A 15138-nucleotide genomic window follows, 5' to 3' on the forward strand; every position below is an offset into this window, starting at 1 on the left:
TCAGCACTGCAGACCACACCCCCCAAACTTCCTGAACCTTTGATCGACCCCCAAAAAGGTACCTGGTCAGGGGGTAGTACTTTCCAATTACCCTGAAAGTGAATTTAGACCCTGGCTCCTGTGTTGGAAACATGCATAGTTCCTCAAAAGGTTCCTGCTTCCTGGGGAAAGTTCCTGCAGTGGAAACACGGCTATAGACTTTAAAGTCTAGTGCCAGCGCTGTAGTGCCCAAATGTAGTGAAGAACTTTATTAAGGCTTTACTAACAGCTGACACAGGGAACCAGGTTGAAACACACATCACTTTCACAATGAACTGGTTATCAGACTTTGTTTTGGGCAGGGGACTAACACAATGAAATGTTCAAAAGGCAGAGGGGCTGGAGGCACTTTCTGGTTTGGCTTACCCACAAGTTGGCACGTGTGACAAGTTCTACAGAAATGTGTCACATTGGCTTTCACTCTCGGCCAAAACGAGTGTAAGTACATCAAACGTTGCCATAACTTAACCAATTCACAACAGCTCACCCCCTATATGATCCTCACCTCACAAACACCAGTTGCAAATACAGCACGCATGCCCTGCACAATGAGAAGTAAACCACCACTAGTCCAATTGGAAACACAAATTTCCCCAGCTCCTGCTTGGTCCCCACCCAGGATTACACCCAAAATAAAACATGCAAAATAACCATAAAGTGCCTGATGGAGATGCTGAACACAGCCAAGCTGGACACTCACCTATCTTGCAGGGAAGCTGCACACACACTTAACAGGACTAGAGACTGGTTCAATCCAGGCAGAAATACGCACCACATTCGCCACTGGGGCGGAGACAATCAGAAAAAAACACTATCACACACAATTATATCAAAAATTCATGAATATGCGCACGTCAGGCATAGTGAACATTTTAGGTATTTTCTGGGTCTTGCTCATGGGTGCAGCTAAATGGCTCTATAGCGCCACCCAGAAAATTTCAAATGCGCCCTTCATACCCCTTTGGTTTCACCTATATGCATGAAAATCGGTAAGTACATGGAACATGCCAAGACTTTAAAAAAAAAGCCTCTTGCACCCATATCCTAAACCCAACAGGAAGTCTGCCATTTTGAATTTAATTTCCAATTCTGGTGTCATTTTAGCAATTTAAGTGTCACGTACTTTAACTCTTCCTCCTGGAGAATTTACCAGATCAACATCATATTTGGAAGGTCTAATCTTAAGACCTCTGGAATGCTAAATTGTAAAACATCTGAGTTTTCGTTGGATGACTTGGCGTGGCGGCATGGTGAATTTCGATGATTCATGATGACAGAGGAAGTTGCTATAACTCCAACACATATTCAAAACTGCCCAAAACTTTATATTTTTTATAAGAGTACCAGCCTGAAGACATCCCAATGCCATTATTCAGTTTTATTCATACAGTTTTATTTATACACTTTGATGTACTCCTACTAGTAGGTTGACCACACCGACCTCAAAGTTGGTCAGAATATGCTTAAGACTTCAATGATGTTTGAATGTGAAAACTGTGACTCGTGAACAGCATGACCATGGTGGTGTGGTGAATTTAAATTTTTCGCCATGAAACAGGAAGTTGCAGTAACTCAAATATACATTTTTCAATCTACCCCAAATTTCACGTTTTACACTGAAGCCGCCTAATTTCCAAAGATTGTGAGTTTTCATTGGAGGACTCATTCATGGCAGCATGGTGAATTTCGATCATTCAAAGATCATAGTTTTGGCAAATAAACTGTGGTGAAACCTGCAATAAATTATTCTTTTGGCCATTAGGGGGAAACAGAAACAGATATAACACTTTTTTTTATCAACTATCATAACCTTTAAAATTGATCTGGCTAATCTGCTAGCAAACAATTGTCTGTTTACGCATCCAGCAGTCACAGAGCAACACCAGCATTCATTAGAAATTGTGTTACTGTGCATCTTATAACTGAAAAGTAAATATTCACTATTTATCTAGCTTTGTGTTGTTTTCCTGTCTCCTGAGAGAAAGCTGCTGAACACTGCTGTGTTCATGAGTTAACCTCTAATTTTGTGGTGGTTTTGTGATCTGATGCTGCCATAAATGACACTATGAGATCAGAGAAAGCAAAACAAAACAGAGTGCACAGAATCACCGTCCCTTTACGTGATCTGATAAACACTAAAACCTCAGATGAGAATCCTCACACCAGATTACAACAAAAAAATCCAAATTACTCAGTCTGTGCAGGATCTTTGTGCATCTTCAAACGTCACCACATAAACAAAAATAAGTCTTCAAAAATGTGTTCTTCTACTGTTCATAATTATTATTATTATCATTAGTAGTAGTAGTAGTAGTAGTACTGCCTATACCTTTTAATATTGTGATATTCATATTGCTATAGGTAGCAGCTTTGGGAAGTCCACACTCTCTGGAAATCTGCAGAGGGACTTGAGGGGCCTCAAGACACTGGATGTAAATCGTGAAACATAAATAGTGTCTGAATTATGAGCTGTGCATAACCTGAACCTATTACTGTACTTCTTCTTATAAAGTCAGGTGTATAAAAACTGACTGCAGGTCTGAGGGAAGGTGAATCTCCCAGTTTAACCGGTTATCCTTTTAATATCATAATCACACCAACATAAGGGCTTTAGTATTTGCATTATACTCATTAAAGATATGGTGTAAAGGTCAGTTGCCTCCAGCTGTTATTTGTGTGTCAGAGTCAAGTGATTTCATATATTCTGCTGCTCATCTCATTTTTAAGGTTGGAGCTACAGGTGCTGAACATTAACAAGGCCCCCACTTCAAACTACATTGTCTCTTTCAGCTGAGAAAAAGTGCTCACACAACTTCTTGTTGGGGAGAGGAGAGGGAGATGTCTCTGTCTTATCTCTTTAGAACTGACATTTTGTGCTACAGATGCTCTTGAGAGTAACCTAACTCTATTACATTAAAAAAAAAAAAACATTGGTCTCATCCTCATGGCCATGATGATTCTGAGAGTAGCTGAGACCTTCATTACCCTCAGTGCCATGGTCATTATTTTACTCAAAGGACACCACCCAAACCTGTAGAGACCTCACCAAATAGAGCTGAGTATTGTATTACTGTTGTATTAAATTAGAAATACAATACCCATGTTTCAGAACTGGTCTTTTTTCTTGATACATTACATATGAAAAACATTTTCTTTAAGGCAGGAAGTTGAAGTCTGAACAATGTCAGAACACAAAATTTAACAATCAGCAATGATTTCACCAAAGAATAAGATATGGTTCAGACAACTCTGGCCCAGATAACCTGTTTGGAGGTGGGTAACCGAACAGTTGGGTGACAATGCCCACAGCCTGGCAGGTGGGCACTAGTGTGCTGTGGAATCCATTCCACATGTATATCACATGTTTGGACATGAACATAGCAGTCACAAGAACAGGACACTGACCACATGTGAGCACACACCTGCAGTACTGGAGAAAGTAAATGGCACCACAGTCAGATATTTAGCAACTCTAATGATATCTATGTAGTCAAGTACGCCAAAAATAGTGACTTATTTTATGCAGTGCACCAGCATCTAATGTCAAGTCAGTCAACAGGTCAACAGTTTTTGTATTACAGTAAAACACATCTACCACAGGATGGATTTTTCTTAACCCTTAGAGAAATATAATGCTCCAGCACAGCTGTTTCTGGGGTCAAGAATGAACACGGACAAAATGCTCAGACAAACAGTCAACATCTTCCAACAGCTGGGCTGTTCCATTAGATGAGCAAAATCCTGGTATATGATTTAAAACTTGTATGTTTTGCTTTAGCGTAGAAATAAGAAAACATTTATGAATCTCCACATACATATAGGGTAAAATCTGTGTGTGTAGATGTTTCATGAAGGAGGCCCCATGTCTCTTCTGTCTTGCAAGTCTAATAAGTGTTTTTTATGAGCTCTTTGCTGCCCAGACCACCAGTCAAGAGTCGTGCAGTAGTGGTCTGTCAATGAGCAGAATGAGCTCTGCAGTGATTGTCATTGTGTCGTCAACACTGTGACTTCATGTATACAGCTCTGTGTTTGTGGATAAGAGCTGCATTTCTACAGTGGATTATTTTAGTTGAGTCACTTTGAAGAATGGAAAAAACTTTTGTTATGTTAAAAAAGATCTGGCTGGAAAATCTGAATATTTATCTTTGTTCATGTTTATGTTGTTTATGTGATTTTGATGCACCTCACTCTTTTTCTGTTTAATTCTACTGTACTCTCTGTGTTGTTTATACAAGTCGAAAACATGAGACTCCAACTTTAGTTTGTTTGTTTTTTATCAGCTGAACCATCCATCCAAAGATCTAACAAATTTTATTAATATTTCCCCAAATATCAGCGTTATATGTTTGTTATTTTTGAAACTGTGGGATCTCCAATACAATTCCAAATAAAGTTTAGTGTCTTTGAGGCCAAACACCAGTAGTATGTCTTCACTGACACAACAGGAGGTTAAAGAGGTTTGAAAATTATGTCAAATTAATTGTTGTCGTTCTTAGCTTAAAGCTTTTTTTTCTTTTTCACAAAATATTTCCTGTAACAACTTTCTGTGGACTGTCCACACTGTGGCTTCTCTACCTGAGCAGATCTACGGGAGACTCTCACCTTTAACTTGCCATGGAAGATCACATCTCGCAGAAAATGTGGAGTCTGCGGCTCAGACCCGGAGGCTGGAGACAGGCTGACTTCCACCTTTGCTTCCTCTGTCATTGTCCAGTGGCAGCAGTTTGAAAGCAGAGATAGACTGATGTGGTGAAGAGTTGTTTGCAGGCAGAATAGTCCAGTTTGTTCCTCTTCCTCTCTCTAAGTCTGTGCGTCCTGTTTGAAATGTCTCCTTATATTACAGTGTTCTGTGTGAAGGACTCCTCCCCTGCCTCTGCACTTATTTTATTCTGACTTGCCACTCTTCTGTGGCTTCGCTCGTCTCCCTTTAAATCTGAGTGGAGCTCTGTTTCTGTCTCAGTGTTGAGTGGCTGAAATCAGCCTGCAGCAGCCTTGTTACTTGAGAAGCCATCTGTGAGCCAAGATCTAAACTTAGACAACGATAAAACTCTGATGAACACAAGGTGCCCTCCCTCACTCTGCCTCTGCTCAGCTGTAATCACTGTAAGATCAACCACCCCAATACACACCCAACCCCAATACGCAGTGTTAGGACAAGAATACAGATGATGACTGTAACCTCTGCTGTGGGGCTACTTCTGCTGGGCTACCACCAGTTTCTGTGCCCCAGTTCACCGCACCAGCGAGTGGCACAACTCACTTGTAGCTCTTTCTCCACTCCACCATCATCAACGCTCTCACACTGAAATTTACCTGTGAATCTGGTATACTGTCCTCCTGTAAGAAGCAAGCCTATAGGTTGTTTGTGCAGCAGGTTATTATGACCCATAGTTGGGTTTTGTTGGGAAAAGTGTGGTGATGTAGTTTAAAGAGAGACAAAGTCAATGTCAGGAGGCAGTTGTGGTGGATGGATGAATATGAAACAGGAGAGCAGTGTTCGATTCCCATGTGAAACCAACAGTTTATGTTGTTTATGTTATCCATGACTATTTGTTGTTATTATTGTAACCATGACAATATCGATCATCTAATGTTGAGGAAGTACTTATTTTAACCCCATCACCATCTTTTCTTAAACCTAACCAAGCCATGTCCGTTATTATAGTAACCATGGTGACAAAGGCAGGTATGCCACTCTCAGTACAGTCTGTTTGTATATTATTGTAACCATGCCTGGCATCATAGGGTCACCATTTCGACCTGTATGGTTGTTCAGGTTGGATGAGTTGTTGGAATGTATACTGTATATATCCATGTTTTTTATAACCAGAAAAATGTTGATGAATCCCAAAATGAATATAACCTTGTGTGCTGTGTACAGTTATTATAACCAATAAAGTACAATCAATCTGTTACAGTGATCATAAATGAGGAGCAAACGTGTTCAATATGATGTAAAACACAGGCGAAAATGTGTCAGGAGGGTACTGATTATTTTTTCCCCAAATTAGTTTATTTTCTATAACACAAAAATGTTCAAAACGTTGCATTACAAGTTTGTTTTGTTAAATAAAACATCAAAAGTAACAAGACACATCTATAAAGTGCAGAACAAATACATGAATAATGTTTTATTAAAAAGATCTATGTAATGTCAAAAGAAAACAAAACTAAACATAACATGTACACGCTAATCACCAAATAATCATTATATATGAATACAAAACTAACAAGATAGTGGGTTTGGAGTGTTTGTTTTCTTTTCCTTCTAAGGTTCATTAGAGGGGCTGGAGACATTTGATTAAAACTGTTACTCCTGAATAGCCACACCAACTCATGTTTAATTAAATTTGGCAAGTGAACAATTCATAGCACCTCTATTTTCTTCCATTTCAGCAAAGTAAAAAAATGTTCTTTATCCATGAAGAATGAGAGGTTTTTTCCACCTCAGTAAAATTCAGACATCTGGCTAAGAGTGCTGATTCAAAACCTGGGCACTTACAGTCAACCTACTGGACTGCCACTTGACCTGGTAACATATGCTCCTCAATCATTTTACAAAGAAGTATACACTATATTCTTTTTGCAAGTCTGTTCTGAGTTTTGTTATTGAAAGCACAGCTGTCTTCAGCTGGGTCACAACAACAACAGAATGAATCCATTTGCATAAAAAGAGAGAAAAAAAGGCTCCAGTGACAGATCAATGCTACAGTGGGGTGGGTGGATGTTTTATTTGTTGTTTTTACCAAACATCTCATGACTTGTCCATGCTGGTGTCGTGAAACTGAAGATGGAAGAGTCCAAGCTGATTTTTGGAGAGGTTGAACCAAGAGTGGTAGAAGTAAGAGGGGGGTTTGTTTTATTAGAAGAGGATACACTTGTCATATCGCATATTGCAGTGTCAGGTTTTTTCAAATACTGTGTAGCTCTGACTACACAACGGCAGACATCTGTGGAATATTCTCATGGCAGTTATCATATCATCTATTGTGACAATCATGAGGTCAACAGCAGAAATACAGCATTCATGTCACAAAGTAATGTATGTATCAGGAGAGATTAGATTTAGATTTATCTACTTACATAGTCTTAGATTCAGACTTATCTTTTCTCCCTTATTTATTATTTGCATGTACACATTTATTTTTTGTCAATTTTCACTTAATGTAAAAATATTTGTTAGTTTTTTTTAATTTTATTTTTCTTTCACTTGTTCTCCTTGGATAATGTTCAGATTCCAAGGACAATCCTACCGTCATCGCATATGTTTTTATAACTATGAATGTATATTAATATGATTTCATAATTCTTTTCTATTATGAAAATGAGCACTGGTATGATAATTCATTGTATGAATGATTTTCTTTTGCTCCATAAAACATATTTAAAAATAAATAAAGTTATTTATGTATGTGATTGGCCAACATGGTGCAGAAGTCGAGTCAAGTTCAACTTTTTGTCGTGTTGCAGGAGCTGACAGTCTACCAGCTAATTGACTTCTGCTCTCCAGTCATTCCTGGTGAGCCTCACCACTGTTGGGTGCACTGCAAACTTAAGGGTGTGGTTTAGGCCTGTGTCAGCAGAGTGAACAGCAGTGGACTGAGCATACAGTCCTGAGGGGTGCCAAGGTGTTCATTCCCAGCAGACTCAGCTTCCCTAACATTCTCTGTGGAATCACTATGTTCTGAAGTGCTGAAGTCTATCAAATCTTCCTCTTCCTCACCTCAGGACAGATCAGTACAGTCTCTGAGCACCCAACCATGAATGTTGTCTGGAATGCATTTTTAATACTATGCATATTCTGTTAAATATGATTTTAACTGCAGTGGTGGTGATGTGCAGGCAGGTGTTGAAGGCCTTCACCTCCATGTCCGACCACTTTGTACTGTGTATTGGGCGGAATATCTAGCTCATCCATGTGCGCACCGTTTTATAAATTATATTTTTGTCCTTATGGTGCACTTTTTGTAAGGATCCTACACACAGTTATTTATATCAGGCCACAGGACACTAAAAACAAAAACAATTGTCATGTTAGTGTTGCAAGTGTTGTTAGTACCACTGCATGGATAATCCTAAATTTAATATAAAATGATGGTGAATTAATTTACTGTTTCATTTACCAGAAATACCTATTATCTCTATTAACAGTTGCATAGGGAATGTACAGAGGCATTATCCAGGATGCATTCTTTTTTACTATGAGAATGGTAACATTGCTTTGGTACATAGAATTCTGGGATATAGACAAAATACAGTTTGATTATAATTGACTTCATTACTGTTAGTGTTGGCTTTTAAAGTGGAGCTCAGGAAACCTGTGACATTTTTCCTCAAGCATAATAAAAAGTGGCCGAAGCTTGAAGTTAATTCTGTGTCGATTTTCCTGTGTGAAGCTGTTCCAGGAAACTGCTCTTTCTTCCACGATTGTTTACTTTGTGAGAACTAAGATCCAGAAAACTTTCTGTACAACCTCTCATTCCTGACACTTCAATCCCACAAGCTTATGTAACACAGCAGCAACATCCGCACTCAAGTGTATTTTTAGATTTTAAGAGTTAAAAAATATACAGAGAATCAAGAAAGGAAAGCAGGGACCTTGTACAGCATAGGCTCCCAGGGGAGATCATGTGTCTGACTCGATGCTGAGAGCAAGATGTTGGGGTCAAAGGTCAGTTCTCACAGGAAACAGAAGGAAGTGGTGTTTGTGTTCACATACTGTAACTCAACTCTTCAATACAATGGCCCAAAGTTTGTGTACATCAGTCAAATAAAGTTTTGACTAATGGTGACCTTTTGACAGCTTTTCAGAGGAGCCTCACAGGAGAGAGCCTCAACCATTAACAGGCTGATACCGAAAGAACTGTGTAACACAACACAATATGGCACACAAAACTGCGAGCAGTTACTGAGGAACGAGTGAGGAGTGGATCAAAAACGACCAGGTGTGGACATTAACAAAGTGCTGTACTATTTTCAGTATTTCAGTATTTTTTTGTAAACTTGTGACTTTTATTCCTCTACAATTAAAAGACAAATATTGTACTTTTGACTCTACTACATTTCTATGAATGACTCTTACTTTGAGGCAGAGCTTGTGGTCAGTGAATGAATTTTATTTTATTTTGAAATAAAGATAGAGCATACACTGTGTTCATCACAGGACAAAAACCAATCAAAGCCAACTCCTCCACTGTCAGTCATGTTTGAACCTGTCAGTGTCCTAACGATGGCAACATTATATAAAGAGGAGGCAGAAGATTTTTCACCAGAGAACATCGTCTGATCTGAAGTCAATGTTTGAAGGTTTAGAAATAAAGAAAGATTAATTTTGTTTGAAATGTTTGCTGTATTTACCACAACCAAACTTCATCACTGACTTCAAAAAAGAAATACAAAAACAACAATGGCTCCTTTTGTTAATTCAACTGTGTTTTTATGTCCATGTTCATGTACCTTGGTGTCACATCCTACAATCTTATTCTACAAATTCAGGTCAGGCACAGTCAGTCAGTACATTGTTTCAGAGTCATTAGGTTCTGGAACAATACAACAATTAGTTCACATAAAACATGTACTTTTGAATACTGCCTCCTTCTGATCACCTTCGAGACCAAGGAGATGGTCATGGACTTTCGGAGGTCTAGGCCCACCCTTCAGCCAGTCAACATTCGAGGGAAGGACATTGAGGTGGTGCACACTTAAAAATACCTAGGTGTGCACCTGGACAGTAAACTGGACTGGTCCCCAAACATGGATGCCATCTGTGCTTTTCTTTGACCATCTTGTCTCTTAGAGATTTGAAAGTTATATCAGTGTTATTCTTGATTTCAAGGATTCAAGATTTTTAAAGGATTATTTGAGACTGACATTCTTTGAATCAGAAGGCTCCAGATTTTGACAGAACCTGAGAGACAATAGATCAAAATTATCCCTCAATTTGTTACAGATATCATTCATTCAAATTCATACTATAATAACAGTTTTTGGCTGGCCAAGCTAGGAAGCAAATGTTTCGCAATCATGTTATGGCGTACTAGCAACATGACGACTGTTATATAAGTAAAGTCTCCTCTGACCTTTCAAAAAGTTTGAAAGACCACCACTGGGTTTGACTGACCCTCATGAATAAAAACTCATTCAGCTGACGTATAGGCATGTGAGTTTTAATAATTCTGGACCCATCTTTAAGTTACCATAGTTCCCATTGGTACCAAAAGTTTCAGAAAAACTGGTTTCCTGAAAATTGAGTTGTCAAGTTTCCATTCATGTCAGAGCACCAACACTACTCTCACTAAAATAACCAATCTTTTAACAACTGATGCTGGTGGTCGTTCACTGCTAATTTTACTTGATATTGATCTCAGTTCTTGATTTATTTCTAATTGGTCACATTATACGCAAACACAGTAATTATCATTGTGATTGAAGGCCACCTATGGCAGCTGGCCCCTTGTCTTTCTTAAATCAAGCACTGGATGATCCAGAATTTTCTTCAGCTAGATGAAAATAAATCAGAAAGCACTTTATTTGGTCCCTCACCAATCTGCAGAGACTGCTCTATGCCCTGTCAACAGAGATCAAACCAGTTAAATGATAGCGGCGTCTCATTTGACAAATGTCACAAGAGTTGTCCAAACATGCTTTCTCCAGCTGAGGAGGTTCTCTGAAATCAGGTTGTACCTCTCTCATGCTGATCTTGAGAAGGTCATAGGCTACGTGCTGTTACATCACCAGATCTTGACTATTGCTATTTGTTATATTCAGGGTTAAGCCAGCTGCTCAGCTTCTCATAATGTAACATTACATCCCTGTTCTGGCCTCTCTTCACTGGGAAACACTTCACTCCCCTACAAGCCAGAGCATAGATCCTCAGATCCTCAAACAGAGCCCTTCTGTCTGTTTGTCAGTCATGGTTCATGACACAAGGTGAGTGCAGTGAGGAACTCTCGTCTTTGAAACTCCCTGCCTGAAGATCTGATTGAAGTGAATGTGTTTTTAAAGTGCCTTGAAACAATAACAAGGCCATATTAGCTAAGTGAAGTTTATTATTACTATTATAGATCACCAAATGTGGTTTTAACTGCTTGTGATGACGCCGGCTGTGATACTGATGCTCAAAATAGTCCCCAACAAATTCATCCATCATTTGCTAAAAACTACAGTGGCCATTGTGCTCAACAGTTGTATTGATGGATTAGAAACTAGGTGGAGCTATTCTCCTGGGGCCTGTGGGAGATGAATCCAACCATGATTACTGAACAAACTACTATAACTTAATTACATGTTTAATGATTTGCTTTACAATGATTCATATTATCTTATCAGCATCTCCATGATGATACTGAACGGTTCATGATATTAGGGCTGACTCCATTGTCTCTCACATGGAAGACAAAAACTGAACTATCTCCAATATTTTCAGCATAAAATCAAGTCCACTCGTGAAGAACTTTCTTACTCATCTTTATCTAACTTCGCCATTGTTAGGACACTGACAGATTCAAACAATACTGACAGTGGAGGAGTTGGCTGTCATTGGTTTTTCTCCTGTGATGAAAACAGTGTATGGTCTATCATATTTTCAAAATAAAATAAAAATTAATTCCACTGACTAAAAGCTCTGGTTCAATGCTTTAAAGTGAGAGTCCTGCATGGAAATGTAGTGGAGTCAAAAGAACAATATTTGTCTTCAAATGTAGAGGAGTAAAAGTCACAAGTTTGCGTAAAAAATACTCAAGTAAAAGAGTACAGTACTCCAGTAAATGTACTTCGTTACTGCCCATTCCTTTGTATTATCACTATCACCATGATGATACTGAACAATTCATGATATTAGGGCTGACTCGGCCGATCGCATTCCCACCGGACTCCATTGTCTTTCACATGGAAGACAAAAACTGAATAACCTCCAGTAAAGTCGGGTTTCGTTTCTTTTTTTCTTTTCTTTTTCTTTTTTGTTTTGCTTTGTTTCTTACGGTACTTTAAGTAAGTTTATGACATTACTATCATCATCACTGTATTTACTAAATCCTCTCAAGTTATGAATAAGTATCTGTTGATAAGTTTATTTAACAGTGTAAGAGATGATGAGGTGTCTCTGCTGACAGTCCGCGGCCTCTCGCTGCCATTACAGCTACTAGCGCACAAGAAACAAGGCGACGTCACTTCCGCTTTCAGGTTGACAGCAAAACAAGAGAAGAAAGAACTGCAAAACACACAGCGGAGGAACATTAGTGAAGCACAGCTGCTGTAACGGAATGAAGGTAAGAGATAGGTAGTGGTTTTACTTCAGGCTCTCAAAAAGGGACCTGAGACGTGACAGAGCTGCTGTGTTAGTGACTCTAACGCCACAGTCTGTCACAACAACATCAGCTATGGAAAGTCACAGATGTCTCTGTATGTTATCGATTTCTGGTTTGTTTTGCTTTTTGCTGGTTTTGTTAGTTTTTGTTTGTGTGCGTATTACGCATTTCAACCTCATGGAAACAAACGCTTTTCACCCTTAAAAATCTCTGCAATGATTTCTGTTAAACTCCCATTGAGCTATCGTTAACTGGGGAGATGCTTGCAGATGTAAATAAAGCCATATTGTGCTGTGAAATACGGCCCTGCTGTGCAGAAACATAACATACAGTTTGTACAGTAGCTGACGTCAACAGTTCAATAGATTGAGCTCTCATAATAATAAAGCTGTAATGATATTCATAAGGATGAGATGATGAGAATTTGTTGAATATGGTTAGTTTTTACATCCTATTCAGTGACATTTTTATGTAGAAAAATGACTTGTTTTGTGATTTGACACATTTCACCTTTACTACACGGGTCAATATGGGTGATAATCTGACTAAGCTTGGGCACCCCTGAGAAAAGTGGGTAGAACCACATAGTTTTATTTATTTTTATAGTGAAAATAAGTACATACAATGCAGCAAAAAGTAAAACAATAATAATGAATAAACAATAATAAAAAATGTGTTCTCAGGGCTCACCTGGTAGATCGCGGATGCCTGGGTTCGTATCAGACCGACGGCCCTTTGCTGCATGTCATCCCCTCTCTCTCTCTCTCTCTCACGCCAAAATTTCCTCTCTCTCTCTTGCTGCTACTCTAATGAATATGCATAGAAAAACCCAAAAAAATAACTTAAAAAAAGAGAGACTTTCTTGAAATGTTACTGATCAGTAAGTGTTGTGAGCTGTTTCAGTGTAGAATAAAGTTTTTAATTTAAAGTATGGATGAGTTGAAGTGGGTGAAAAGGAATTGAAAAGATCAAACATTGGAAAATGGAAAAAGAAAACTCTTTGAAAAAGTAAAAGTGATTTTTAAAAAAAAAAGTGATCAATAATATGAGTAGAAGCACTCATTCTGAACATTTTAAAGACTAAAATTTTTGGTTGAAGTGTTTTGATGTTATAACATGCCAAAACATAAGGAAGATAGAAAAAAATAGTGTGTCAGATTTCACTGACACACTATTCATTTCAGAACATATTTTTAATTGAGGTCGCCCCTAATCATGGGGCAATAATTCAATTCAGTATTATAATTTTTACCTTTTTTTACGAAAGTTAATGAAAAACTCAATGGCAGCTTCTACTTCAAGAAACATCACTTCTTCAATAAATAGTTCAGAACTTTTTGTAATATCAACAGTTGATGTTATATTTCAGGTGCTGACTTCACAGCAAGAGGTGGAGGAGGAGAACCCCTCATCTCCTGTGGACTCCAACGACCATCACAGCTGTGAGGACAGAGAACAGGAGGAAGTCCCCCTTTACCTCCCAGAGGAACACAGACATGGTGAGGAACCACATCTACATGTGTCCACTCATACCCATATGGTATTCAAGACCAGGCCTGGAAAACAGTAAGGCTGGGTCCAAATTCTAGTTGTCCCATTGTGGACATAATGGTCTCAGTACATCCTAATTATCCTTGGTGGTTATTAGTCCAGTCCTCACAATATAATACAATTAGCTGTACAATTAATGTAAACATAAGCCTATAGGCTATGTCTGCGGCTTTATTCTTATTTCTATCATCTGCAGCAGGCTCCCTCACATTTCTCTTCATAAATTGTCAAATATAAAATACTATTTATTCTATGGCTTGTCTGAATACTGTATGGTTATTTACTGAGATATGTGCATCCATATACTGGACAGAGAACAGGAGGAAAAATTTAAAAATGTTAAAATGTTGTAACATGCAGTAGGCCCAGCTAATCAACATTTTAAATTCAGTATTTAATCAATAGTGACTGTTAATCTGTTGGTTTCCATCTGGATGAGTTGCAACTAAACCTTGACTAACAAACGATAAAATCACTGTGTTGTTTTAAAATGGTGTCTGGACTGGTCAAACCAAGGTTGCTGCTGGAAAACTCCAGTTTCATGCCTGTTGGCATTTATCATGCTAGTTGTATTTCACTCTCACTTTTCACAGACATAGCAAGACACAGACAGACAGACAGACAGACAGACAGACAGACAGACAGACAGACAGACAGACAGACAGAGTGAGAGGCACATCACTGTTATTCATTTTCATTAAACTTGGAGAGGAGAGAACAATTACCTGATTGATGTACCGCACTACTGTTCATTCACTCTCATGGTGTTTTTATGCCTCCGCTCTGGTGACAGCTGTGAACATCTATCCCATTCTTCTAATAATAAATAATAATAATACATTTTATTTAAAGGCGCCTTTCTTGGCACTCAAGGACACCGTACACAGTTACACAAATTGAGATTAAAACACATTAAGAATTTATTAATTAATTAACAACAATAAAAATTAAATATAAAAATAAAAACAATACAAAAGTGACAGAGCAATTGGCATCAGATGGAAAAGGCAGTTTCTGAATGTCAGTAACGCTTTGAGGGTATTTCTTAATGTTTGGTACAAGCGCTCACTTGGACTCAAGGACGAACTGATTAGATTTTGGAGGTCAAAGGTCATTGTGACCACACAAAACATGGTTTTGTCCGTAACTCACAAATTGATATACTAATTATGACACAATTTACTTCACTGTGACATCATTATTTAATCCTGTAACTCAGGTTTATATCATATTTCTTGATACT

The 15138-nt window shown here is 38.4% G+C and overlaps 2 protein-coding genes across 3 annotated transcripts in view; one reads left to right on the plus strand and one right to left on the minus strand.

Moving 5' to 3' along the window:
- Positions 1 to 4999, minus strand: part of LOC111647727 (anoctamin-1-like) — a 138501-nt gene extending 133502 nt beyond the window's left edge. For both annotated transcript variants that reach the window (XM_087171550.1, XM_087171551.1), the window contains exon 1: positions 4642 to 4999. In XM_087171550.1, coding sequence (XP_087027676.1) covers positions 4642 to 4746 — 105 coding nt within the window. In that variant the 5' untranslated portion in view covers positions 4747 to 4999. The remainder of the gene's footprint in view (positions 1 to 4641) is intronic.
- Positions 5000 to 12212: 7213 nt separating this feature from the next.
- The window catches only part of LOC111647779 (transmembrane protein 263), a 5717-nt gene continuing 2791 nt past the window's right edge, over positions 12213 to 15138 (plus strand). Inside the window, exons 1-2 of the mRNA XM_023397443.2 lie at positions 12213 to 12305; positions 13714 to 13843. Coding sequence (XP_023253211.1) covers positions 12300 to 12305; positions 13714 to 13843 — 136 coding nt within the window. The 5' untranslated portion in view covers positions 12213 to 12299. The remainder of the gene's footprint in view (positions 12306 to 13713; positions 13844 to 15138) is intronic.

The sequence above is a fragment of the Seriola lalandi genome, unplaced genomic scaffold (assembly GCF_002814215.2).
Source record: "Seriola lalandi dorsalis isolate HSWRI2012SDOR001 ecotype SW California unplaced genomic scaffold, Sedor1 jcf7180002055008, whole genome shotgun sequence".
NCBI lineage: Eukaryota > Metazoa > Chordata > Actinopteri > Carangiformes > Carangidae > Seriola > Seriola lalandi.